A 27,660-nucleotide genomic window follows, 5' to 3' on the forward strand; every position below is an offset into this window, starting at 1 on the left:
CTCCAACCGTCATCCGGTGGATCTTCAAGATCGTGGAGCCGACGCTCAACAGCGCGAAGCGCGTCGTCGTTCTGCGCAAACTGCCTCCCGACCCAGTCGCGGTGGTCGCGCCCACGCCCGGCTTGATATTCCAGCTCGGACAACTGCGCTCGCACAGCCGCAGGCTTTAGCGGCGGCTCGCCGACCTCCTGCTCTGCTCGATGAGCACGGAGAGCTTCACTTCCATATGGAGCGGCTTCTGAAGCGACGTCGTCACCGGGGTCATACCCAATATCTGGTGAAGTGGCGGGGCGAGCCACCGTCGTGGGAGTACGAGGTGCCCCTGAGGCAAGATTGCCCGGACGCCGTTGACGCTTTTGATCGGGAGCACCCGAGACGCTCACGGAGCTCGAAGCCAACTCGTCGGTCGCCTCGCGCTTCCCGGCGCTAGAACGAGACGATGACACATCCGAGCGAGTGCTCGAGTGCGAAGCGTGAGCTGGCGCCGTAGGCGTGGACGTAGACGCACGGCGCGGAGTATCTCGAACCGCACGATTGGCGCCTTGGGCGCGTGGTCTTTGACCATGGCGATTTTGTTGGCGGGCCTTCTTCTTCGCCCACATGAAGCGGAGGCGCCGTTCAAGAAGAACATCTTGCTTTCTATAGCTTGCTCGAAGAGCATCAATTGGCGGCAACTTACGGGAATTCTCAACCCAGGCCTGGAGCTGGCCATCATCTTCATCTTCGGTCTCACCGGGAACGAGGACCATCGGGATGCGCTGCATCTGAGGCACCGACTGGTCGTGCAGTTGACCATCCAGCCGGGCACAATACTCCGAGGGAGTGGTCTGCTGCGGCGTCAGATAGCGCTGGTGCAGCGCGAGGCGCTCGTCTACATCTGCCGTTGTCGAGGCTCTCGGCCCTACGATGTATGAACCCAGCAGGCCTTTGGCCCAGTCGTTCGCGACCTTCAATGGATCTTCGCTGCTTGTAAAGCCATAGTCTCTCCGAGAGGGGTTCACGATAGGCAACGCCTCCGGTATGTTCGAGCGCGTTGGCGCAGTGCGCTCTTCGAGCTGACGGCGCTGAGCCTGGTCCAGTGGGTTGGAGACTGTGTCGGGATCCGTCGGATCATCCCCGTCCCTCGGAGGCAGAGGTGGCGCATGGCTCAGCGGGTCCGGGTGTAAGTGCGACCCCCGGGTCTCTGACCTTGGGCTGATGAACGAGTGCCGCGGGGGCGAGCGCGAACGCGCTGTCCTTGAAGGGCTGTGCCCACTCCGCGGCGATCTGCCATCGCCTTCTGACGGGTTGGCGTTGACCTCGCCCTCCTCAGACCCGAAGAGATCGTCGTACGCATTGCGCACACGCCTTGGCGCCTGCTCGCCAGCCGGGCTTGAGCTATGCTCCGACATCTTCGCTGGCGGCAGCTTCGGAGTGTGCGCTGCACGATACTTGGCTATGGAAAGCCTCTGCGGGGTGCTGGGCACGGGCTCCTCCTTTGCGCTCGGCGCCTGTGACGACTCGGCGGCTGGCTCGACGGACGGGCTGTGCCCTGGCTGCGTGGCGCTCGTGCGCGGGCCTTGTGACTGCTGGTCTGTAGACCCGGGGGCTGCGTGCATGCGTTACACGCGCAGCCGATTCGACAATGAGGCTCTGTGAGCACAAGTCGACCTCGCGATGGGTCTGGACCCTAACTGGAAGATCGGAATGGTCCGTGCTTTTGAAGCTGGCGTGTTCGCCGTCTTGATGGGGGAGAGTGTAACGGGGTTACACGGAGGTTACCCTTTTGGTGTGCGATACACCAAGGGTTACTCCCTGGGTCACTGGCCAGTCATTGAGAATGAACTAGAGTTAGTTATGTCGATAGTAAGTGCAGGTATTTGCACGGAGCCGCAGATAAGAGAATGAATACAGTTTGCCTTTTGCAAGAAGTCTCTGACTTGTTTTCGTGGGTCCTCGGATAGGACCCTGTTGGACTCTTTGAGTCGTAAAGTCTTCCTCTACGCAAGGAGCTACGGCAGCCCCGCTGCACAGCCATAGTATAGTACATGAGGTTCTAACCAGGCAGATAGATTTTCAGTCTACATGGAATACAACCTCAACGGGTTTGTTGAAAGAAAGCAATAAGGAGACGCTTGAGATGCTGTTGGCTTACCGTGCCAAGCATACCAACACAACATGGGCACTTGGATTCAATTGCAGGTCGACACCTAGACGTGGTTAAACGACTTTGCACGTACGACTACACTTTGACATATCTATGCGATTGCAGGTTGTCACTTAACCACCACCTCCAGTCGCGAAGTCTTGTTCCCGCGCCATGGAGTTATCTCACCTCAAATCGATATCAAGACGCGTTGCGTCCACGCCCAAAACGCACTGACATTTCGAGAAATCCCCCAACTTCACAAACACCGTGATCAACCTTTTTCTCAGACATACATCATGAGGAACGGTTCCATTCGCATTGCCGTGCAAATCAACTACAGCGTAGTTATCCACTTCCTGCGACCACCCGGGGCGAATCGAGACGTATAGTCCGGAGAATTCAGGCCATTCGGTCGTTGGCGCCGGGAACACGCGCGACACTCGGTGCTGCCAGTGTCGAGGCGCACCGTGCCGTTGTCGTAGACTTCCTTGATGATGTACGGGCCTTTTGAGACTGGATCCGTCTTTTTTCGCTCGCGAGCCGGAATCCTCAGCATGACTTGGTCGCCTACCTTGTAGAAGTGCTGCAGTCGCTTCATATTTTCTCGTTCGTTGTCTTGCAGGATAGACAGGAAGCGCTGCTTGGACAGGAAACTCCAGTTAGCGAAATGGAGTTGACGCGTGATCATATCTTCTCCGAAGAGTAGCTGAGCTGGCGACGCGCGGAGGACCGAGTGGTAGCTCGCTCTGATAGCGTAGGCTGCGTAGTCCAAAGCAACTTCCAACTGCTCCATCAGATCAGGTCTCACGCGGAGGATGTTCATGATCTCGAGATGCACTCTTTCACAGATTGCGTTCGCTTGCGGGGTTTTGGCGGTGATCGGCTTGTCCTTTATGGCGAGCGATGACAGAAGCTGCTGAAACTCGTCCCCAGTGAACTCGGGACCGAGATCATGCACAACTTGTCTCGGACGAGGGAGCGACAAAGCCACACGCGCTCAAAGCTAATGGCGGTCACTTTTGACGTCTTGCCTTGCTGGATGATGACTTCTAGCCAACGAAATTGCTGCTCATCGCCGTAAGGCAATAGTGATCTCCAGGTAGCGGCCCCACTAAATCCACATGCACGATGTCGAATGGACGGTCATTGTTCGTCGACGGAGTTGGCGGAATTCGGCCATAGAGCTGCTTACCACCGTGCAGTTTTGCGCGCTTACACGGGACGCAGGCTTTTACGAAGTCGTGCACTGCTTTCTCCATTCCAGGCCAAAAGAAGGTGGAAGACATCGTCTGATACTGCTTCTCTCCTCCTGGATGCAGGACGTAGTCGTGATAGAGCTCGATCAGATCTTTGCGCAGTGACTGAGGGACGAGAACACGTTTCTGGTAGTGAAGCAGTACAGTACCCAGCGCAGGTCTTAGAGCGTAGTCTGGGTCAGCTTATTTGGCTTCGAGTCTGGCGATGATAGCCTTGCAAGTGGATCATCAAGCGGGTGGCGCTTCATCACAGCGCCGTCAATGGCGATTTCTTCTTTTTCAACTGCACAAAGCTCGTCTTCAGTTGCCTGCTGCACGAAGTCGTAACGAAGTCGGGAAAAGGCGTCCGCACCGACATTCTACACTCCGGGAACGTATTCAACCGCGAGCCGATATTCCTCCAGTAGAAGTTTTCAGCGCTTCACGCGAAGTGAGGTCTCCTTAGGGTAGAGTAGGTTCTTATGGTCGGTGTGAATCACCAGCGGAAACCCAAAAGCATGGGGGCTCAGCTGAGTCGTCAACAATCAATTTGACAACGAGTTTTATTGGCCGAAAATACATTCCGGAAGGGCAGATCCCGTTTAGGTACGATGGCGAGTTCTCTTCCCTTTCTTCATCCCAGAACTTGCCGCCTCGAGGGAAGATGAAGCTCTTCTGCGCGATCGATGGTGGGGCAGGCCCCGCGTTCTCGGTGCGAGCGGACGAGAGCGACACGGTGGACGACTTGAAGAAGGCGATCAAGAAGGAGAAGACGAACGACCTCAAGGACATCGACGCAGACAAGCTGCAGCTCTTCTTGGCGAAGAAGGCAGACGGCGGATGGCTCCCAGACGACGATGACCTGGACAGGATGCTGCAGAACAATGTTGACACCTCGAAGATGGAGAAGTTGCGCGCGTCGCGGAATTTGGAGGAACTGTTTGGGACTGGCGCTTCGCTTGGAAAGAACGTGGTGCACGTGCTGGTGGTTGTTCCAAAGGGGGGAGATGTCGAGCACGACAGGGTGGATGTGCCGAAGGGACGTGCTGTGGATACGACTTCGTGTGATGATCTCCTCGCGTTCCTGGAAAGTGAAATGGCCAACAAGGAAGAAATTGTGGTAAACCGTAACATTTTAGGTGCCGAAAGTTTACAGTTTCGATTGGTTGGAAGAGAAGAGGCAATTAAGACCGCAGCGGATTGCTTCAACCGAATCATCGAGGCTAATCGTGGTACAGGCTCAGACCGCACTCACCGTCCTATACCTGTTTGCTCTGGAATTTCGGGTTTGGGGAAAACGCGTATGCTGGAGGAAAGTGGCACGATTCTTGAAGAGATGAAATTGGACCCCAAGTACGTTATTCGCCTGATTGTTCCGTACTACAATGGATATAAGCCAATACCAGTCGAGCGGTCGATGCCGATTGAGGCGTCTTTCTCGTGGCGGCTTTTGTATCGTTTTTTTCTGGACAATAACTGCGCGTTTGATTTCGTCACGTGGTTCGAGTCACGGCTACCTTGTAATGGAAGTCAGCTGACTTTTCGTAACTGCATTAAAATTATTGAGCGCAAGTTGCGTCAGAGCGTGCAAGTACAAAGGATGCAGTGCATCTTTGTTGGCATCGATGAATACCAAAAGATTGAAAAACTAAGGACCTCTGGAGCAAATGCCGGCACGTCAATCCTGCGCGAACTCGTGGAAACCATAGCACATTTCCTGTGTACGAAGTCGTCAAGTCTGGTTGTGTTGCCCATGTTTGCAGGGACGGATTTGGGCGTCATTGCACCGGATTCAATCGCCAATTCCTCGTATTATGTGACCAAGCGGCTTCCCATGACCCTCTTGACCCTGGGGCAAGTGCTCACCTCTGTGGAGAGCAATGCAAATTTTGCTGGGTTCTTGCGACATACTCAGGTCTATCGCCATTTGTTCGCTCTTGGAGGTGTTCCACGGTGGGTTGTCGATTACCTATTGGGACTGAAGAGGTGCTCGGAACCAGATACAATTACATTGAAGAGCATCAAAATGTGCTTCGAGGGCGTCTGGACAACCTACGTCGATGCTTACACGGGGTTAATATCAACCCATCAGCTCGTCCGTTTGGCAGCCTATGCCGTGTCGGGTCGACAGGTTCGACACCAAGACGCGTTCGATAAACAGTTCAAGTGGTCCAAACTTCGAGATTCCTCGATATGCGTGCTCAACCCATCATCATCCACACCTAGAGTTTGCGATGTACGGGTTCCCTACGCGCTGTTGCAGAGTATCGCGTCGAGTGATGATATGACGAGCAAAGCAGAAATTTTTTTTGCAGCAGCTTTAAGTGACATTGAAGAACTGGTGGATTCGGAACTGTTCGTCCGTGAGCCGTGGCAGTCGTGGGAGATGTTCGGTGCTTGTTTCTATGCTGCTCGAATCAATGCCTTGCTGGTGCTTGGGCACTCGACTGTGACGCTGGGAGAGCTTCTGCCGGGGGCGCTGATGAGCGATGACACGCGTCGCATTTCCGTGAAACTTGCTCCGTCAAGAGTGTTTGAGTGTGCGGAAAAATATGGTTCTTCAACTCCCAAAGTCGTTTCACGAAAAGACCATCTAGCGGAAAAAGCCGACTGGACGTCAAGTGGCAACATCATTGTGAATGGGGTTGGTGGAGCTGGCGTCGATATTTTCTTTGCTCTGAAGGATGCTCTCTCTGAGAATTTGATTGTCTTTGTGGACCAAAGAAAACGGCATTTCGGTAAATTTCAGCCAAAATCAGCAAGGGAGTATCTTCGCAAGCTGAGGAAATCCCGCCCTGCATTTCTCGAGAAAGGCACGCGTTTGGTGGGAGGGGTCATGAATTGTGTTGCCCCGTCAAATCTTGAGGACTATGTTGTGCCGAGTGATTGCTTCCTCTTGACCCGAGACGAGACGGAGCGGTTCCATGGAACATTGGCGTATCATCCAGCATGTACACCTATCGTCCCAATGAATTCAGCCAACAAAACAGCTCTCAAGTCGGTGCTTAAAGGCAGTGAGGAACATGTTGACAAAGCCGCCGAAGAAATTTTGAGGAAGAGGATGGAACCTAGCGGAGGATTCATCGACTACAAGGCAATGCGTTCACATTTCAAAGTCATGAAGCTGGATGTTGAGGTTGATACCGAGTACGCGGTTTGCACAGGTTAATAGGCTCAATAAGTAAGTTTGTCGGCACAGTTGTTGGCAATTAACAAAAGCATGCAAACTGAAGTTTTGCGAGCTGGAGTAAAACCTGCATCTTGAAGAACCGTGTCAGGAGATAAGCAAAAGCCCTGTAAGACTACCGGCAACTACTTACGTAAAAGCCTAAACCAGAATCCGGAACAACCAGAACGCGCTGCTGCGTCGTGCCGAGCAGCAGACTCAAGAGAAGCAGGCACAACTGGATGAAGCCAATGCTCGAGTGAAGGCGCTGGAGGATGAACTGGCACTGCTCTCGCTCACAAGCGGTTCGAATGACTTTGCCTTGCGGGTCAAGGGGCTTCAGCAGGAGGTTTTCGCCAAGTGTGAGCAGCTCGTCCAGCAAGGCGAGAAACATCTCCGCGTCGCCGAACTGCTTGACAAGACGAAGAGCGAGCTGGCTCAGCTTAGAGAGGTGGTGGGAGGAGTGCGTCGCACGCTGCTTCGCGGGATTGGCTTGGATCCGACGATCGCCACCGGTAGTCACGACTCGAGCGTCGATGACATGCTGTACCAGCACGTGAAGCTCGAGGAGCTGGTGCGTCTGCGACTGAAGGCGTTGGAGCATGAGTGGGAGCTCGCTGGAGGTCCAATGGCGTCTTCTTCGTCGTCTCTTGACCCCGCGACAGACGAAGGCGAGGCATCGTCGTGCCATTTACCCAACGTCGACAACTTCTCAGCCCTGGACGCTCTCGGCCTTGGTGGCGCTGGACGGTTGGAGCGTGAGATGCGAGTGCTACGAAGCCGCAACAAGCGGCTGATCGAACGCACTGAACGACTCGAAAGCGAGCTCGACACGGCTCAAGCTGGCCTGCGAGACCTGCAAAGCATGCGAGAAAAAGTCGTGGAGATGGTCGGTCGTGAGCGAGTCGAGAAGGAGCTGCGTGCCAAGAGCGAGCTGGCCAACAAGGAGCTGGGCGAGAAGGTCGCCGCTCTCTCGGAGCACGTGGAGAAGCTCATGGTGCATCTGAAGCACGAAGCGGCGGCCAAAACACGCGCAGTGGAAGCTCAACGTCGTGTGGACAAGGAGTTACTCGACGCAAAGGACAAGTTAGCCACTGCAACTCGCAAGCATGTCGCTCAGGACGCAAAGGTGGCGGAGCTGGAGCAGGGCGCGCGAATCCTGGAGGACCAGCTCCGTCTAATGGACGAGAAGTTCATCGACGTGCGCAACAAACTGGACTGGACGCGATCAAACGCACGCAAAGAGAACAAACAGCTCTCGGCGGAGCTGTGCTCGCTGCGTATGAAGTGGCAGATGGCGAGCGACTCGGGCGTCCTCGCTGGGCTTCCCGACTGGGTCTCTGCTACATCCGTGGCGAAGTTCTCCAAAAAGCCGCCGCTAGGAACCAGCAGCTCCGACTCGCGACTGCCAACGCCTAAAACCTCCAACAACGGTCTTTCGCCCGTGGTAGCAGCGGTGGTGCAGGACGCCTTAGCCATTGGCAACGGCGCGCGTGTCAAGTTTGAGATCCCGAAGTTGCCTCAGCCGGAGGCTGACGCGGGCACACCGTGGTCTGACGCCAAGTTGTCCGTACTTCAACGTCAATTCCAAGACAAACGCCGAGGCTAATCTCATGGTTAATAGCATGAAAGTTGCCGACTTTAAGCCTTTGATTGAGATTAGATTGATGGAGGTGGTGGTTAGTATACTCTACGTCACAGAAATCTCATTCTCATTTGAGAATCTGCGGCCTTGAGGAACGATGGGGAAGATAATACTCACTTGCGCGATTGTTGGTGTGGGCAGCACGTTCGGCGTGGAAGTCGACGATGGCGAGAAGGTGGGTGGGCGAGTTGAAGGAACCGATCAAGCAGGAAAACTCGATGGCTTGACCCAGAAGGAAAACCATATCCGCCACTTCAACATGGAGACCACTTCAATATCGCCGAGGGGGGTGTTCGGTACTCCCGAAGTGTAACGGGGTTACACGAGAGTTACCCGAAGGGTTACGAAGTGGGTACACACTGTCTAACCTAAATCAGTAGGAGAATCAGTACATGGCTTCAGAGCCACTGATTATGCATATGACTAGGGTTCACTATGCTAGATAGTGAACCGGATACATTTACACCGTAGGCGGCTTTGCCGCAATAAAGGGAAATACATTCAGTTTGAGATTCACACAGTTAAGAGTTAAGGGTTGACTCTTGGAGTCCGTAGGGTGTACGGACTCGTACGTTCTGGTATTAGAACGGGCGATCTTAAGCTGAGACTCTGCGAGTCTGTTAAGCTTCCTCTGACGCAAAGCTACGGCAGCCCCGCTGCACTTGGTAGCACTTGTAGTCAATCTGACACCTGAGTCTGTATAGACTGACCTTCTGTGGAGAATGGAGCAGTTCGCTCACTTGCCCCCGAACCAGCAGGATGCGCTTAAAAAGCTTATGTCCTTGCTGGGCCCGGAGGGCGTGACGCAACTTGCGCAGCAAGGCCCCGACGCGGTGAACGCGCGTCTCGAGGCGTTTTCAAGCTACGAGCATGCTCTGCTAGAGCACCTCCAGCAGAGGATGGTGACTGCCGCGGCGCCCCGAGCGCCCCCTTCGTCGTCCGACGCGGGAACAAGACCTAAGCCGCTCATGTTGAGCGTGAAGACCTTCGAAGGCAAGGAGGGTGAAAGCTTGATGCTTTGGACGCGTGAGGTTGAGATGGCTATGAGCTCAGCGCTACTCCGGACGGAGTCGCAGCGCGTGGCACTAGCTATCTCGAAGCTCGGTGGGCGAGCGAGAGAGTGGGCACTAACGTCCGGGACGTCGGTCGAGATGGCCTTCCCGACGTGGGACCAACTGAAACAGCAATTGTCCCGAGTGTTTGCTCCGCCTAGCGAGGCGTATCGTGTGGGCTCACGCTTCCTGGCGACCAGGCAGAGCAAGAAGGAGTTGATGGACTACGTCCAAGAGTTGAGAACTCTCATTGCTGGCATGTCTGCGGACCCCCTGCCGGAAGCAGTCACCGTTACGGTGTTCATGGAAGGGCTCCGCACTGACGTTGCCAGGACGGAGGTGTTCCGAACCCACCCGTGCTCTTTTGAAGAGGCTGTGAGCGTCGCATTGAATGCGGAGCACAACTTTAAGTCGTCGAGACTTGGGTGGAATGCGTCTTACGCTAGCGCGTCGAGTGGTCCGGAACCCATGGACATCAGCTATGCTGAAGACGAAGAAGCCGAGCTTCGTGCTGCTGAGCAGCGTCGCGGTGTCCGCTGCGCCATCAGCGCCAGGCTTCGTCGAGCCGCTCTTCGAGTTCGAGCCAGGGCTCTGGTTTGTCTCGGGGAAACGAGAAGTCCCAGTAGGCGCGGGGCGGCCTACTGGGGAAGAACTAAGTTCTATTGAGCCTCGGCGAGGTGGAGGTCGACAGGACTTAGCCCCGAAGAGAGCCGTACTCTCTAACACGGAACGTGTATGCAAGCCGGGCTTGCTAGTTGTCCAAGCTTGGGTGAAGGGCTTCACGAAGCCATGGACGATTTTGATCGATTCGGGAGCGTCGGGTAACTACGCCCGGCGTTCTACGATGGACGGAAGTCAGCTTTATGCTGAGGCGCTGGTAGCGCGCGGGAGTGACATCATCACTGTTCGTCTCGCGACGGGCACTCGTGTCACGGTGCCTAAGGTCCCTGTGGACCTGGGCGTGAAGTTTTTGGATTTTGATAGCGTGGAACGCTGTCTGGTCTTATACCATGATTCGAGATATGATCTCATCCTTGGTATGGCGTGGCTGGAACGCCACGAGCCTTGGATAGATTGGTGGTCGAAGACCCTTGGTGCTACGCACTTCTCTCCTGGCGGAGCATTGGCGAGTCATGAACCCACCTCTGCTAGGAAGCAGAAGCGCTTTTGGCGCGAGCACTGGACCGAGTCGGTCAATGTGCTGGACATCGGAGTTCCCGAGTTGGTGGACACTGAGTGTGTCGAAAATGAGCGTTTCGAGCGTGGCTCGCGGACGGCAGGTGAAGCGGCACGAATTCCGCTGAGCGGGTGTGCGTCTGAGGGCGACGCCCTGCTGCGTGCCGGTGAAGGCGCGGTCGGCACGATGCCGAAGAACAAGGGGCTTTGCCCGGATGAAGATCGTGGAGTGGCACGTAATCCACTGAGTGGAGGCTGCGGATCGTGCAGCTCTTCGCTGAGTGTCGGTAAAGACACTGGAGCTTTCCTGGAGCTGGACGAGATGTCCTTGGCCGAGTTCGGCGAAGCCTTGAAGGCTGGAGACTTGGCCGAGGTAGTGGTCATACGACCCGAAGAAGAATTGAACTCGTCCTCGCTTCGGGATGAAGCTGTCCTGGAAGACACCAAGAAGGCGCTGAATGCGCGAAGCGGATCGGCGATCCTGCAGGACCCGTCGGATCCCTTGTATCAAGTGGTAAAGGATTACCAGGGCGTGGTCTCGAAGGGGCCGCCCTCGGGGCTACCTCCGGATCGAGGTGTTCGACACGAAATCGATCTCGTTCCGGGAACGAAGTACTGCGTGACGAGGCAGTGGCCCTTGCCGAAGGAGCAGTGTGACGTCATTGACGCGTTCTTCCGTGCGAAGCACGAGGCGGGCATGGTGTGTGAGAGTAAGTCTCCACACTCTACGCCGACGTTCTGTGTCAGAAAGCCGAATGCAAGTGGCGTATCGTGCATGCTTTCAACAAGCTGAATGCCGCTACCATTCCGGCGCAGACGCCGATTCCTCGGAAGGATGTTCTTCAGAACAACATGACAGGATGTACGATGTACAGTGCGCTCGACTTGGTCGATGGATATTACCAATTGCTCATGAGGACGAGCGACATTCCTCTCACTGCGGTGAGTACTCCGAGCGGCATGCTCTGGGAGTGGTTGGTGATGCCCCAAGGGCTTTCGAACGCGCCAGCGACGTTTAATCGTCTTGTGACGCAGCTCTTCAGGCCCCATCGGCCGTACGCGCAAACGTACTTCGATGACATCTTTGTCCACAGTCGTGCGGAGCACGAAAATACTGATATGGAGAACCATGTGGAGCACCTGCGTGCTGTGCTCGAATGCATGCGTCAAAACAAGTTGTACGCCAACATTGACAAATGCATCTTCGGAGCGGAAGAGATCTCCTTCTTAGGGTGCTTCATCGGGAAGCGTGGCCTGAGGGCCGACCCGGTCAAGGTCAAGGCCATTGTTGACTGACCGGTTCCCAAGAACCAGAAGGATCTTCGCAAGTGGCTTGGCTTGGCCAATTACTTGCACAAGTACAGCGAGAACTACGCTGAGATGGCTCGGCCACTCTCCAATCTCCTGAAGAAGGATGCGGAGTGGTGTTGGGAAACCGAGCATCAAGATGCATTTGCGGCAATTAAGGACAGTCTCCTTCATGCGCCTATTCTGGCTTTGTCAGACCCCGCTCGTCCGTTTAGTGTCGTCTGTGACGCCTCGGACTTTGCCATCGGCTGTGCACTGCTGCAAGCAGACACCGAGGGGCGCGAGCGCGTGGTGGCGTTCGAATCTCGCCAGCTGAAGGCTGCGGAGAAAAACTATCCTGTCCACGACAAGGAGCTACTTATAATGAAGTATGCGCTCGTCAAGTTCATGGTTCACCTGTTGGGCTCTCTGCCGTTCGTGATTTACACGGATCATGCGTCGTTACGCACTGCGACTCAGTCGCCTCATCTCTCGCATAGGATGGCCCGCTGGCTGTCCTTCTTCGCGGAGTACAACTTCGAGGTGAAGTACAAGCCTGGCAGGCAGAATGTCCTTGCGGACGCGCTGTCACGCAGGCCGGATAATGAGCTGGCTCATGTAACGACCGTGACTTCGTCATTACCGGATCTGATCCGAACGGCTTATGCCAAGGACGACACTTGTGTCGCGTTGCTGAAGGCTCTGGGGAGCAAGGAGTTTCAAGACTCGGACATGGATTTGTCAGTGCGGCTGCGCGCGCGGCTACACCGTTATTCCCTCGATGGGGGCCTGTTGCTCTACAACACCGGCCCCGAGGATACGTGGTCATCCCTCATGATGAGGATCTGAAGTATCGCATCCTCTATGAGGCACACGACACGCCGCTGGCCGGCCATCTTGGCCGTGAGAAGACCTACAGCTCGGTGAGCACCCACTACTGGTGGCCGAAGATGTAAAAGTGGACGAGCACTTATGTGCGTACGTGCGAGACGTGTCAGCGAGTGAAGGCGTCACCTCATGCTGCAGCGCCGTTGGCGAGTTTGCCTGTCCCTTCGGGCTGCTGGCAATCCATGAGTATGAACTTTGTGTTTGGCCTGCCGGCGGACGCGGCGGGCAACACAGGAGTCGTGGTCTTCGTGGACCGACTGAGCAAGATGGCTCACATTGCGGCTGTGCCGGATACCATCGATGATAAAGGTACAACAACGCTGTTCTTGGACCGAGTGTTTCGACAACACGGACTCGCGGAGTCGATTGTCTCGGACCGAGGCCCCCGCTTCACGGGCCACTTCTGGAGCGCGGTCTTTCCGGTGCTTGGCACCAAGCTGGACATGTCCACGGCGGACCATCCGCAGACCGATGATCAGACAGAGCGCGTGAATCGCGTCGTCGAGGACGTGCTCCGCAGCATTTGCGCTGAGACGCCGAAGCGCTGGAGCGCCATGCTGCCACTCGTTGAGTTTGCGTTGAACAACGCCGTGCACGCCTCGACAGGCTACACGCCGTTCTACGTGAACAGCTTGTCTCACCCCCGCGTCCCGCTGACGCCACCACATGGTGGCCTCGGGCTTGGTGGGGGAGGAGAAGCCGATTTAGCTGATCGGCTAGCCGATGTCAGCCCGGCTACTGTTCGTAAACAGGTTGACACTTTCTTGTCGACGCGTCTGAGTGTCTTACGACATGTGCGTGACGCAATGGCTGAGAGCCAAGACAAGCAAAAGGAACATGCAGATGCCAGGGGCAGAGGCAATGTTGAAAGTTATGAGGTCGGGGACCTGGTGCTGCTTAATGCTAAGAACCTACCTACACATGCAGTGTCTGCCGACTTCAAGACGAAGTTGCGCCCGCGCTTCATCGGACCTTTCAAGGTTGTGGCCAAGAAGGGCCTTGCGTACACGCTCAATCTTCCGAAAAAGATGCGGACGCACCCCGTCTTCTACGTGGGCTTGCTCAACCCGTACCAGGACCCGATGCAGGTGCAGATGGAGGCACCTAGGGTGACGAGGTCACAGGCGCGGAGGTCGCGGTCGCCGAGGACGCAGTCGCAGGCGTCGAGGACGCGACCATCCACGCGGGCGCCGCAGGCACAGGCGGAAGAATCGGCGCCGGAGGTGCCGCGGGCACAGCGAGAGCCGCAGGCACAGGAGGCGCGGCAGTCGGAGCCTGGATGCGGGCCAGGAGGTCGAGCTGACCCTGAAGCACAGCCTGCTGACGCTGTAGCTCCCCGAGCTCCCGGCCACGTTGCTCATCGCGATCGCGATAGTATCGCACCCAGTCCTCCAGGGCCCCAAGACGGTCCCAAACCGCTCGAGGCACCTCGATTCATCGCGTCCGCTCGGCGAGCTCGTCGAGTTCTGTGGCAGTCCGGCCCAGACGTGCATCAACGTCATGGATATGATCCCGAAGGCGACCCGCCTGCTGCCGCACCTCCAAGAGCTCACTTTGAGTCGCAAAGGACCCCACAGCGGCCTCCACCGGCCCTGGTCGATGAGCATGGGTATCTACATTACCATGTGGAGCGCCTCCTGGCGAAGCGGTGGTGCCGGGGTCAAAACCAGTATCTGGTGAAATGGCGAGGGTACCCTCACTCCGATAACTCATGGGAGTTTGAGGTGCCCCTCCACCAAGACTGCCCAGACGTCGTGGAGGCTTTTGATCAGCTTGATCACCAGCGCCCCGAGGGCTCAAAACCAACACGCCGGCCGTCCCGCGCTTCCCGGCAATACGATGGGGAGCTGCTGGGTCAGCCACACTGCTCCGAGGCTGACCCTGAGCCACAGCGCTCACTCCCTCGCGGGAAAGAGCGGCTGGAGTGCTCGAAGGAGCGAAGCGCGCAGCGATAAACTGGGTCTACGGCTGGGCGAGTCCCGAGAGGCTGCGCTTGGCTCGGACCTTCGCGAAATCGAAGCGGAGCTTGCGTTCAATGCGAACATCCACTTCACTGAAGCTGGCTCGGAGAGCGTCCATGGAGCTGAGCTTTCGGCTGTGCTCGGCCCAAGACTCGAACTGAGCTTCGTACTCAATTGAGCCTTCCCCCGGGCTAAGTACCACCGGGTACGTCCGCATGGCGGGCACGGACTTCTGCTGGGCTTGCAGCCGCAGCCTCTCGCGATACTCCGCGACAGTCGTAGACTGTGGAGTGAGGAGCCGCTGTCGCAGAAGCGTACGCAGTGCGAGCTCCTCCGGAGTACGGGCCGCGGGCCCAATGGTGTGCAGCGCGAGAGACTGCTGGAACGCCTGGCGACAAGCCTCCGCGGGGTCGCGAGGCCGGAAGCCGTAGTCTGCAGTGCTGGGGTTCAGCAGAGGCCGCAGCTCGGGGCGGTGGGAGCGCGTGGGAGCCATCTGCGCCGCAACCTGCTCGGACTGATCTTTGTCCAAAGGGTTGGAAATGACGGGCCCAGGGGCACGCCCTCACCACGAGGTGGCGAATACCGTGGCTCAGTAAGCGCGCGCAGCTCGTAGAGGCCGGAAGAGCGTTCAGGGAACGGGTTTGGGGTTTGCAGCGGTGGCCGCGACTCCTCAATCGACGGCGCAGCGCGCTCTGCAGGTGGACGGCTCGGCGAGCGCACAGGAGACGTGTGCGCGGGGCGCTCTTGATCGCGACGGCTCGGAGAGCCAACTGGGGCCAGCGAGCCTTGTTCACGGCGTGTTGACGTTGTGGGCGAAGCGTCGCCGCGGCTCGGGGAGCGTCGCGTGAGTGGGGACGCATCTCCTCGGTTCTGGGAACCCTCCATGGACTCGTCCACCTCACCCTCTTCACCATAGAGTTCCCTAGGATCCATGATCTGATGGGTTGGCGTTCGAGGAGAGCTGGGGCTTGCGTGCTGCGAGCTGCGCTTCAGGCGTTGCGCCGCGAAGTACTCGGACACCGAGAGCCTGGAAGGCGTCGAGGGTGTGCGCGCGGGCGCTGGCGTTCGCGGAGGTGCGGAGGCACGCAGTGCAACAGCACGAGAGGAGCGAGGCTCCGAGGCGGATCTCGCGAGAGGCTGTCTGCGGTTGAAAGACCAAAAGGCTTTATGACTTGCAGTCATGTGAGGGCGCGTTGCGCCGAGGAGTTCTCAGAGAAGTCCACGCGATGTGGATTGACTCGTTCGAGAAGGAGGCTTGACGGAACAAGACCCGGTGGCTGACCGTTAAGCGTGCACACCCGTGTCCACGGTTTGGTGGGGGAGGGTGTAACGGGGTTACACGAGAGTTACCCGAAGGGTTACGAAGTGGGTACACACTGTCTAATCTAAATCAGTAGGAGAATCAGTACATGGCTTCAGAGCCACTGATTATGCATATGACTAGGGTTCACTATGCTAGATAGTGAACCGGATACATTTACACCGTAGGCGGCTTTGCCGCAATAAAGGGAAATACATTCAGTTTGAGATTCACACAGTTAAGAGTTAAGGGTTGACTCTTGGAGTCCGTAGGGTGTACGGACTCGTACGTTCTGGTATTAGAACGGGCGATCTTAAGCTGAGACTCTGCGAGTCTGTTAAGCTTCCTCTGACGCAAAGCTACGGCAGCCCCGCTGCAGAATCTCTCGGGTCTTAGGAACGTAATAGGGAGAGCGGCGTAGACAACGATTCAAAGCTCGGAAATCCACGAGCAAACGCAGCGATCCGTTGGGCTTTCGCAGGAAAAACGCCGGCGACGCGCTCTCCGACCCGTAGATCTGCTCAATCACATCAAACTCCAGCAAGCGTTGTATCTCTCTGCGCGCAGCGTCTTCCAGACTCCTGGGGATCGTGTACGGTTTCGCGTGCGTCGGCTCAAAATCGGCACGCAAAGGCAGAACATAATCGGCGAGGCGGATCCTGCCGAGGCGCCCATTGTAGAGATCAACATACTCTTCGAGTAGCTTCAGGTAGCAATGTTTCAGCGCGTCATCCACGTACTTAGGCATCAAATCAGCTGGAGAAATGGTTTCATCTTCGGCCAAAAGCACTTCATCTGCAGAATCATCCATGTTGTCGTCTGTGGCTGTTGACTGACGGGGAATTGCAAGCTTTCCACCAACCTCGATAGGCATTTCACTTCCATCCCAGATCACACGACCGTTCTTGAAGTCGAGAACGATACCCAAAGCTGTCATGACCATGTCGTCTGGCGAGGGCAGGACCTCAAAGCGGTGATTAGTGATGGTGTCACGCTTCAACTTGGGAATTCGAAAGCGGACCACTAGCGATCCAGTGCTGGCGGCCGAACCTTGCACTAACTTGTACGAGACTTCAGAGCTGTCTAAGCCACTTTTGCTCTGCGCGATCTATGCGAACTCAGCACTCACGAGACTACGGGAACATCCACTGTCCAGTAGAGCTTTGTAGTGCTCCTTCCCATGTTCCAGCTTAATCATCGCGCGCATTGGGGGCTGCGAGCGTTTAACTTCGTCTTGTAGCCCGACAAACATATATTCTTCATCGCTTGAACTTGCGTCACGCTGGCTGCGTCGTTCGACAAACGTCTGGCTGGGACGGCTTCCTGCACCACGACCACCGCGTCCTCTGGAGCTGAAACTGCGTTCGTGGTCGGCTTGCTGGTGCTCATCTTGTTGGTTCTGGCCATGGAGTACGCGGCACTCTTGCGTGGAGTGCGAGGAGGTGCGGTGGAATATGCAGTACTTGTTTCCGCCGCTGTTGTTGCCACCGTTGCCACGGTGCTGGTTGCGCTGCTGCTGGTTGCGCGAGTTGTTCTGGTGGCTGTTGTTTCCGCCGAAGCCACCACACCTTCCACGTCCACGGCCTTGTCCACGGTTACCTCCTGGACGGTAATTGCTGTTGTTGTCGCGACTGTGATTTCTGCTTTGTAGTCGTTGCTCTCCTTGTTCGATGCGCTCGAAGTAGGGAACTAGTGTTGCAATAGTGAGATACGACTGGCCGCTCGAGTCATACTTGCTCTGCCACTCAAATGGCAAGCCGCGCTTGTAGAGTCGGCACAACGCGTCTTCAGCGAGATGTGTGCCGCCATGCAGTTCGGCCACCACGTGTTCCATCCTCACCAACGTGCGAAAGCGCTTGTTGTAGTCGGCGCGGGATTCGCTGCAGAGCTTCCTTATCTCCCACAATTCCTCTTGAATCTTCACTGCGTAGTCCACAGGCATCACGACGACCGATGCCTTGTACAGTGCGCTGTTGAACTCCTTGTCGTCCATGCGCACGTCGTCGTCTCCGGCGATTAGCTGCTGGTCGAGCTGATCGAGAAGGTCTCCTTCGAGCAGGACCCGAGCATTGCGAAACTTGTCTTCAGCGCTCCATTCCTACATCTTGGCGAGCTGGTTAAAGTGGTAGACCCACTCAAGGAACTCCTTGGGGCCTCCATCCGTGAACTTGGGCATCTTCGTTGTCACTACTTCGTCCTAGATGCCCTTCTCCATGTCGCCATGCTTGACGGTGATGGAGTAGGTGAGATAGCGCTCCTTGTCGCCCTTGTCCTTGGAGCGGTTCATGGCTGTCTGGCCGACGGGTGATCCTGGTCGTTGATTGATTTGAAAATTTCCAAAGTGCCAAAGCCGAGTGAGTCCTTCTTGGCAAATAGAGAACTGGTATTGAGGTTAGCCTGGCATCAACTAAGACATGTACGAGAACGAACCCATGTGAAGGAGTGAACCTAGATACGAAATCACTTCTGAGCCGAGGACAGGCCGACGGCGTCAGGGTGATGGAGGAGGTTGTCACGACAGCTCAGGGCAAATGGTGCCTGTCCAGTACGTACTCACTGCGATACCTCTCATGAATTGCTGCCGAAAAGTAACTTTTGTGGGCATACCACCATTTCTACCAGCGCTGACACGCAGCACAGACGCTGACATGCTGCCCAAGACCATCGTGACAAGCTCATGCAGCGAATCTGGGTCCCAGCCTGCACATTCTGGCACAAGCTCCTTGAAATAAAACCTCTCGGCCAATGGCGAAGAAAACTGCACTAGCCGTTCGACTTCTTGGACAAGAACAGCGGATTTCCTCAAACTCACGAGACATTTCATGTCGTTCTTGGCAAGTTTCGACCCCAACGGTACCGCGTCTGAGGCCTGAGCAAGACACTTGGTCAGAAACCGCTTGAATCTCCTGTGAATTGGCGTGGCAGGTTTACCGAAGCACATATCCATTTGCTGGAGGCAGCGATACGACAGGAGTTTGGACTCGGATGGCATGGGGTTGAAGAGGAACTCATTAATTAAAAAGGTGACGCCGACCCTCAAAGCCCCCCTACATTCACGAACAATGAGTTCGGCCAGCTTTTCTTTGTCGTCCTTTGTCGGGCAATCCAACGGCTGGCAACGCTAAGAACTCGTGTGCCTCCTCGTCAGTTACCAGGAAATCGGTCCTCGTGAACGTCTTAATCGACTGGAACTCGATGGGACTTTCCACTCAGCCTTCGAGAGCGTGGGCTGCAGCAATGATAAAGCGGATATTACTGGGCAACCACGACGGGGACTCCGTTACCAGGGCCTTCCAGAATGCCTTGTCCTCGTATTTGTCTTGAGCGTCGTCGATCATGATCACGTGCTGTTGGATTTTGGAAAGAGAAGACTCCTTCATACAGATATCCAGCCCACATCGTTTCCGGAAGACGTTAAAAGGTGACCCTCTCTCGATCATGAACGGAACTTCGATGCAATAAAGCTCAGCGTATTGGTGAGCGAACAGCATGAGTATCGACGATTTACCGGACTCCTCAGGCGCTACCAGGAGCACGAATCGCTGTCGGTCGTCTATCAGACTCGCGTGCACTTTGTCCAGCAGTTGAGCGCGTTCCAGGCGCGGCGCTCCGAGCACCAGACCATGCGGCACGATGCGAATTGGAGGAAACACCAGAGGCGCATCCACCAGAATCGGGAGCTCCAACTCCACTCCAAGACCGTCCACTTTAGTGTCGAGGTCGAGAGGTCGATTGACTTGTTGCTCTGTTGGAGACGCATAAAACTCCACTTGATCTTGAACGTCGCGGTTCAAATAGCGGACGACGATTTTCTCTCGAAGATCCCGAATACGGCCAACGCCGTCGGTCAGAGAAGCAAACTCGATCGAGATCTCCTGAAGCTTGAACCACAAGCGGCGCGCCATCCTCTGCTTTGACGAGCTGTTTAACCGGACAAGATGCTTAGCGACTAAAATGTTAACCTTCGTAACCCGATGAATACGAGTAAGCGAAGATAGGGAAATGCACCTTCAACATGTGTAGCCATTCCGAAATGATGGCTACGGCTGCGAATGGCTACATATTCTTTGAATCTTCCATTTCTGAGAAGCAAGCAGAGAAAGAAGATCGTTGATAAAGGCACTGAGTGGGAAGTATATAACCGGGCCATCGAGGTACATGGGTACAGAACCTGCAGGCACTCGTCTGTCTCTAGGTACCAAATGGCATTGAGTCAGGTAATATTGGTACCGAGGTTAGAAAAGAGGGGTATTCTATTCAAATAGAATTCATAAATTTCACCAAATGTATGCCGCCGTGCAGCTCTCTTTTCGCGTGCTGCATCTCGTTGCTGTCGCTTCGCCAGGCGCTGCTGTTGAGCAGCTTCTTCTTCAACCGCGACGTCAGCGCGTGCCTTGCACTTCCTCCCTTGGCCTCGTACTGCTAACTGCGGTCGTGCAGCAGCATCGCCTGTTGCCCTAGCGCCATCCGGCCGCCGCCCTGCTGCTATTCTTGGTCGTGGCGCGCTCCAGGAACTCCACCACTACCATCGTCGCCGGTGCGCACGGCTCCGGTAGCCGTTACGCTACCTCCTTCCGCGTCTCTTCGTACACATCGGCCTTCTGAGCCGACAAGATTACTGGTCATCCGTGCCGCTGGCACTCTCGCCGCTTCTGACCCGCCGTCCTCACCGCCGCTCGCTCTGTGCGTGATCTCGCCGTTGGTGGACGTCGCCACGTTCTGGTCCGGAGCACGCGCCACGCCCGTCCCTGCGTTCACTTCTGGACCCGCGCTGCGCTGCTCATGTCGCTGCAGTGCCTCACTGCCCTCGTTGTCGTCGCCGGCGCTGCCCTCAGTGTCTTCGTCGACGCCTCCTTCCTCCGCCAGTTGCCTCAGTATCGTCTCGGCGACGCTGCCCAGTGTGTCGCTCGGGCATGCGCTCGTCACCAAGAAGCTGCAGTGCACCACGAGGTGCTCTCCTGTGTCGTCTCGGACACATCCGATTGCGAAGTCAGATGCGTCACACACAACGTGGAATGGGCGATCTTGGTCGGCCACCGCCAAGATTGGCGCCTCAGTCAAGCCCCGCTTGACTGCATCGAAGGCCTGCTGGCACTCAGCAGTCCAAACCCACTCGGCGTCCTTCTTCAGGAGCTGTGACAGCGGGCGTATCATGCCCGCGTAGTCCTTCACGTACTTGCACAAGTACGTGACCAAGCCAAGGAGCTGCCGCAGTTCCTTGGCGTTCGACGGCGTCGGCCACTCATTGATCACTCTGACCTTCTCAGGGTCAGGGCGGACACCGTTCTTTCCGACGAGACACCCGAGCACGGGTATCTCGCTCGCCCCGAAGATGCACTTCTTCAGGTTCGCATAGCGCTTGTGCTTGCGCATGAGCGCAAGCAGCCTTTGGAGATGCACCTTGTGCATCTCAACGTCGCTCATCCCGTCTGCAGCCCGGCTGTGGACGAACACATCGTCGAAGTAGCTCGGTGCGAAGTCGCGCACCGAGCGCAACAAGTGCGTCACGCACCTATTGAAGGTCGCAGGGGCGTTCTTCAGACCCTGCGGCATCACTAGCCACTCCCAGAGCATGCCGCTCGGCGTGCTCACAGCCGTGAGAGCGATATCGCTCTCACGCATGAGGATCTGATAGAACCCGTCGCGCAGATCAGGAGCACTGTAGATAGTGCTCCTGGCCATCGAATCGATGATGACATCTTTTCGTGGTATCTGTGTCTGCGCCGGTATCGTCGCATCGTTCAGCTTGTTGTACGCATGAACGCTGCGCCAGCCGCCCTGTGGCTTCTTGACACAGAACGTCGGAGCACTGTGCGGGGATTTCGATTCCCGCACTTGTCCAGCTTTGCGACGACTCTCAAAGAAGTCGTCGATCGGCTTGACCTGCTCTCGCGGCACTGCCGCGTGACACAGTACTTCGTGCCCGGCACGAGATCAATCTCGTGCTGGATGCCCTTGTCCTGCGGAAGCTCCGCAGGGATCTCTTCCGGAAGCGCATCCGCGTACTCCCGTAAGATATCGTAGTAGGGACTCGTCTTCAACGAGTCCCAGCTCTGCTCTTCAAAGCGCTCCTTCTTAGTCTTCGCACTTAGAGTGTCCTCGCTCTCAGTGGTGCTCTCCATAAAGAACTGCCTCAGTTCTTCATTCTCGCTCTTCGTTCTCTCGGCGTCCGAGAGAATGCATATTTGCTCGATGCGTCCATCGTGCAAGTCACGCGCGAAGCGCTTCCAGCTCATGACTGGAAGAGAAGTCAACTCCGACGCTTGCGTCGGAGGATTAGCGAGAGTCATCTCCCTGTACCGGAACCCGGTACAGGTACGCGTCAAGACGTTCAACGTCTCGACGTCCGGCTTCTCAGCCTCCGTCTGCCCGGCAGACATTTCTTGTAGCGTCTCGGCCCCAGGCCGAGACTTGCGCAGCGATCTTCGCATGCGCCGTCTTCTTGTTTTGCGGAGCCCGGCTCCGCTTGGTTCTTGACCTCGTCAAGGCCCAGCCGTGGACGGATGTTCTTCTTCTGTACCGCCGGCGGGTTCATCCCGCGGGCGAGCGACTTCAAGCCCGGCTTGGTCGCCTGGCGCTTCGTCGTGCAGCCGGGCTGCACGACGGCATGCAAGTTTTTCCGGTGCGGGACGTTTGCAACCGTCCGCACCGCCTCCGGCGTCGGCTCCCGGAGCCGACACGCCATCTTTACCTCGACGCCAACCATTGGCGGAGACCCCTATTACGGACGGTGCGTCGGCTCCCCGAGCCGACGAATCAAAAGCACCCAAGCCATCGACTCCCTGAGTCGACGGCGTTACGTCACCTTGGCTCTTATTATTGGCCAGACCTGATCCAATCAGATTCGCGTCAGCCTCCACGGCTGAGACGTGTGACTCGCCTGCGTCATCCGTGCCCCTTGAGGCCGGAGACTCTTCCTGATTCGCTGAAAAGCGGGTGTCGACCTCCGAGGTCAACATATTTCCTTCATTAGTTGCCAGCGGCAACGCCGACGCTAGCTGCTCTTGCGCGTGTGCTCGCGCGCGCCCAAGGCGCTCCGGGACAGCGGCATTAGGCGCTGTCTCGAGTGGGGGGGTCACGCGCACCTGTCTGTGCGTGTGTGGCGTCAACAGGGCCATCGCTCACTGTTCCGCTGTCGCGACCGAAGCGCACGAGAGTGCGCTTTTCCCAATCGATGACCAGATCATGCCGTGCAAGCCACGGCATGCCCAATACAATGTCAAACTTATCGTCCAGATCCAGGACGATAAAAGTCTCGACAAACTCTTGATCTTCATACGTGAAGCGCACGCACCATGCGCTTCTCGGTCTTCACGACGGCACCTGTTGCCAGTCGTACTTCCAACATACTTCGAGGTATCTTTAAATGCTCGAAGTCAAGCCTTGATAGACTTCGCAGTCGAACAAAGTTCTTCGACGCGCCAGAATCTACCAAAGCACGGAGAGAGCCGCTTGCTCTCATCGAGTTCACATTCAGGAAGACAAGGTCAGGCTTGTCATCTTGGTTCTTGCAGTGAGGATGAACCTCACTGGGGGCTGCAGTCCTCAGTGTCGCGTGTCCAAGGCCGACACGCGGTACCAGTAGGGCGCCCCGCGCCTACTGGGTTCCAGCGTTTTTTGTTTGTCCGCGACGATGCCCGGCATCGCCGCGTCGACCACCATCTCGGTGCACGGGTGCCGTGCACTCTCGGGCATAGTGACCGATCCTTCCGCAACGGAAGCATCGTACATTACTTCCTTGTTGCTGTTGATAACCAACAGCCGTTGCATTCGAGAGGTCCATTGGTTCCGGACCTCCCGCTATCGCGACCGGAGGCGGTTGCAGCCTCGACGCATTCGCCTGTAGTTTAGCCTGCCTCAGACTAAACTCCTCCTGCATCGCAAGAGTAATCGCAGCTTCGAGAGTACCTGGGTACTCATGGAAGGGATAGGACTTTACAGGCCTATCTCTCAGACCCTTTATGAACGGGACGACCTTGGTCGCCTCGTCTATCGGGTTGGTCACAATGTTCGAGACCAAGTACCGTGCTCTCTGCGCGTAAGCATGGACATCATGCTTACCCTGCTGTAGGTCGAGGAACTCTGCCCTCGACCGAAACTCATTTTGCGGGGGCTCAAACGCTTGTCTGAGTTCCTCCTTGAAAGCCTCATACGTGCTGAAGCACGTAGGATCAGAGATTCGGCGTCCATACGCCCAACTTCTCGCTCGTCCGCCAAGACATGACATGGCGAACGCAACCTTGGACAACGAGTCGACGATACGTCGAGCCGCATTGGCAGTGTCGAGTTTGACAAGCCAACGGAGGAGAGGTTCACCCTCTCTTCCGACATAGCTACTCACATTGAGCTTTAGCGATTGCGCGCGTGGTGTCGTCCCAGACGGCACCGCAGTAGTAGCAGTAACGTCGCGTTGCTCCTTCAGGATGAAACCCAGAGCAACACCGTTTTACTCTGTCGGCGTTAGCGTACGCAGCATTGTAGCTACAGCCGCCTCACCAATGACTGTTGACAGTCGTTGGAGGGCCTCCCACTCTGGATCCGACAGGTGGAGACAGTCAGCGCGTACAACGTGAGTTGCAGGCGTAGTGGAGCTTTCCATGGGCACCTCTGTATCGATGGGAAGGGTTCTCAGCTCCGCGCTCGTGCGGTAACGTACGAACTCAGGTAGTCGGTCGTTGGACGGACTACAAAGTGCTACCAGGTGTAATGGGCCTACTTTGGCTCACTACTTTAGCTTACACGTGTACGCACGTGTACGAGGAAGCGTAGCTTGGTTTAAACTAGAGTTAATTATACTCGGGCCTCCGAGTATAGATTAATCTAAATAAACGATCCAAATAATGTTTTTGAGTTAAAATGAGAACTGCTATTTTTGTTTTATGTTTCTGACTTCCTCTAAATGTAATATTCTAAGATAGGAATCTGCCTACGGCTGGTTGGCAGAATTCCAATGCTATGCATGTCGCTCATTGGCTAAAAGATGCTGCTCTCAGCCAATAGGAATCCTAAGTCTTTATGGACCACCCGTCATGGTGATCGTAAATGTATGTAGCCTTTGGTGTGTTTACACCAAGGACGAGAAAGTCTTTCGAACCTCTAACAGACGTCGTGTCTGTTAGAGTCACAAGTGGCTGTAGCCACTTGTGCGTGTAACCCTGTTACAGCCAGTCCTCGCTGATGTCGCCGCGCTCCCCGATCTTGCGCAGTGCCTGTGCATACTCCACCAGCCGTTCGCCACGCATCTGCTGTCGCGCGTTCAACAGGTCCACCACCTTGGGGTTGGTGCGCTGGGCCATGCACTTCGCCCGTAGCATGGCTGCCATCGTGTTGATGTTCTCGTCCGCCTCGGCGACGGACTCCATGACCGTCGCGAACCATCGCTGAGCCTCGCCCTCGAAGTGCGCAGCTACCTCGTGGTAGAGCTGCTTGTCGTTCCAGATGACGCCCATCGTCGCTGCCTGGCGCCGTACCTCCGCGCGCACAGTTTTCATTCACACCGTCACGGGCATCGAGTCGTCCAGCCCCTTGAACTTCGTCAGCTTCAACGACTTCACCTTCTCGCGGACCACGATGGGTCGCGCCGGCGCGCTGTCCAGCGCCCAGCGTCCACCGGTGCCGGCGTGCGTCCCTGCCCCGCGCCACCAGTGTTCGTCATGCCTGCGCCAGCTCGGGCAGCGTCACCGCCACCACGAACCGCGCCCGTGTCGTCTTCGCGCTGGTCACTGCCTCTGCCTCCGGCGTGACCATTTCTGTCGCGTACTTGGTCTTGTCCACGGCCACCACTGCTGGCCATCGTGTCACCGCCTCCGGTTCCCGTCGTCGTCGTCGTCGTGCCGCCAGTGCCCGTGCCACTGGTGCTCGGACCGCTGCGGCCTGGGCCGCCAGCACTCGTTCCGCCAGAGCCCGTGCCCATCGGCGTGTTCCCCGTCGACGGCCGGATCTCTTCCGTGTCCAGCGTCACGAGGCCGCCGTCGTCCGTCTCCAATGTCATGGTCGCTTGTCTTTTCGCAGCTTCCGCTGCCTCACGTGTTGCTCGCTCTTGTGAAGCGACGCGGCGCGCCGCGCGATCGTTACGTGCCGTAGCCATCTCACTTAGATCTCAATTCGCTTTCACTGTGATAAATACAGATCCACTTTGGTTAGTTCTCATCCGTTCTCATCCATTCTCATGCATTCTCATTCTCTCCCATCCGTTCTCAAACGTTCTCTCAGCCCTCTGCTGCTGGTTTGCCCGTGTACACCAAGCCCGCACGAACTGTTCCGCGTAGCCATGCCCGGAAGGTGCCTGTCATGACCACCATGTAGCTAGTTCCTGAACCACCACGCCAATTCCATTGCGCGTCGGCTGATTCTTCAGCCAGAGATAGTAGTGCGTCCGCCTAGGTAGCCCGGGGGGCGTAGCGAGAGAGATCAAAGTGCGAGGCACTACCAGACAGCTACTGGCCGCCGGACCAGACGTCCTTCGGATAGGAACGGTGGGGAGGACACGTTATCGGCGACCGTCACCCCCGGATAGAGTCTTTGGGCTGTGTCCCGCAGGTAATCCGTATTTCTCTATCTACTTCGCGTTCAGGAGCTCAAGCCCGAGTGCGGCGAGCGAACCCCCTCGCCCTTACGATCATAGCAGGCTTCGCAGTTCCTGCCGCGACCTCTGTGGTCTCTAGCCACAGTCCCCACCACCCTACTGTGTTGCGCCCTCATCGTGCACCAATCATCCTATTCTCTGCCTCACCTTAGCTTTACTGGAACCGCTCACCAACCGGGAACAATCTTAACTGAGGGTCGATGTTAAAACTCAGTTTTGGTTGGTCAAACTTAAGCTTTATTTATCTCTTAATGCCATCTAATAGACTAGTGCTCAGTTGTTGGCAAAAGGAGAAGTGAGCTCTCTCCGAATGCCGTCAAACATCATCGCACGAGCGGTCGCCAACAGGGCGCCCCCTGATTGGCTAGCTATGTAGTCCTATGATTAGCTCTCCCTTAACCAATGGGAGAGCGCCTTAATGCCAGCGGGTACACTTTACCCTCAAGCCTTTACAGAGCCTTTACGGTCTCTCGGGAACCTCATTCTAACACTCCCACTAAGTGTTCACCGCTGGTAGTACGCTTTTCACACCTATCTTATCTCTCAAAAATGTAAATTCTTTAGTAGGAAGGGCCTTAGTCAAAATTTCTGTTGCCATGCTAGCTGTTGGGCAGTAATCAATTATCAGACGGTCTTCGTCTACTAAGTCTCGTGTGAACAAATACTTTATCTCAATGTGCTTACTAGCCGTGTGGTTGCCTGGGTTCTTTGTGATACTGATAGCAGACCTGCTATCACACCAGACTTGCCATTTCCGATAGCAAGTGCCACAACCATTCGCTTTCCTTTGCACCTTCGCTCAATGCGATAAGCTCTGCTTCTGCAGTTGATAGGGAAACACATCCTACTACTGCGCCAAGATATACTGCAGCCAGCCATCTTAATCATATATCCCGTGATTGATTTACGTTCTTTTATTGACACGCGAAGCTTGCGTCTGTGTACACCTCATACGTTACGTCCTTTGACTTTCCGTCAAGTAATAGACCGTACGTCGACGTCCCTTTCAAGTATTTCAGTACTCTCCTAGCTGCTTCCCAATGGGGTTTATTGTAGCAGGACAAATACTTGCTCAATTCCCTCACTGCATTAGCAATATCCGGTCTAGTACCTCTCACTAGGTATTGCAGCGGCCCAACCAAACCTCTGTAATCAAATTTCTGAGCTGCTATCTCATCCGCAGTTATCTTAGTTTCAGGTTTAAACTCAAGACCTGTAATCTGAGGTGTCGCTACAG

At 56.1% G+C, this 27,660-nt stretch overlaps 6 protein-coding genes across 6 annotated transcripts; 2 read left to right on the plus strand and 4 right to left on the minus strand.

Annotated features, from left to right (window-relative positions):
- Window positions 1-2,462: 2,462 nt before the first annotated feature.
- On the minus strand, window positions 2,463-3,797 carry PHYSODRAFT_552476 (hypothetical protein; the record flags this gene model as incomplete). Its single annotated transcript, XM_009517777.1, has 1 exon — window positions 2,463-3,797. The coding sequence occupies exon 1, from the start codon at window positions 2,949-2,951 to the stop codon at window positions 2,463-2,465; it is 489 nt and encodes a 162-aa protein (XP_009516072.1). The 5' UTR covers window positions 2,952-3,797.
- A 230-nt stretch (window positions 3,798-4,027) lies between these two features.
- Window positions 4,028-6,532, plus strand: PHYSODRAFT_472702 (hypothetical protein; the record flags this gene model as incomplete). Its single annotated transcript, XM_009517778.1, has 1 exon — window positions 4,028-6,532. One exon carries the CDS (start codon window positions 4,028-4,030, stop codon window positions 6,530-6,532), a length of 2,505 nt encoding a protein of 834 aa, XP_009516073.1.
- A 178-nt stretch (window positions 6,533-6,710) lies between these two features.
- PHYSODRAFT_468247 (hypothetical protein) lies at window positions 6,711-8,138 on the plus strand (the record flags this gene model as incomplete). Its single annotated transcript, XM_009519756.1, has 1 exon — window positions 6,711-8,138. A coding segment is annotated over one exon (1,428 nt), but the record flags the coding sequence as incomplete, so codon positions are not given.
- Window positions 8,139-16,946: 8,808 nt separating this feature from the next.
- On the minus strand, window positions 16,947-18,125 carry PHYSODRAFT_309542 (hypothetical protein; the record flags this gene model as incomplete). Its single annotated transcript, XM_009517779.1, has 2 exons — window positions 16,947-17,936; window positions 18,069-18,125. 2 exons carry the CDS (start codon window positions 18,123-18,125, stop codon window positions 16,947-16,949), a joined length of 1,047 nt encoding a protein of 348 aa, XP_009516074.1.
- A 922-nt stretch (window positions 18,126-19,047) lies between these two features.
- On the minus strand, window positions 19,048-19,743 carry PHYSODRAFT_322427 (hypothetical protein; the record flags this gene model as incomplete). Its single annotated transcript, XM_009517780.1, has 1 exon — window positions 19,048-19,743. One exon carries the CDS (start codon window positions 19,741-19,743, stop codon window positions 19,048-19,050), a length of 696 nt encoding a protein of 231 aa, XP_009516075.1.
- Window positions 19,744-24,996: 5,253 nt separating this feature from the next.
- Window positions 24,997-25,287, minus strand: PHYSODRAFT_474184 (hypothetical protein; the record flags this gene model as incomplete). The annotated part of the gene is made up of 1 exon (XM_009517781.1): window positions 24,997-25,287. The coding sequence occupies one exon, from the start codon at window positions 25,285-25,287 to the stop codon at window positions 24,997-24,999; it is 291 nt and encodes a 96-aa protein (XP_009516076.1).
- Window positions 25,288-27,660: the final 2,373 nt, after the last annotated feature.

Source organism: Phytophthora sojae (genome assembly GCF_000149755.1).
Source record: "Phytophthora sojae unplaced genomic scaffold PHYSOscaffold_1, whole genome shotgun sequence".
NCBI lineage: Eukaryota > Oomycota > Peronosporomycetes > Peronosporales > Peronosporaceae > Phytophthora > Phytophthora sojae.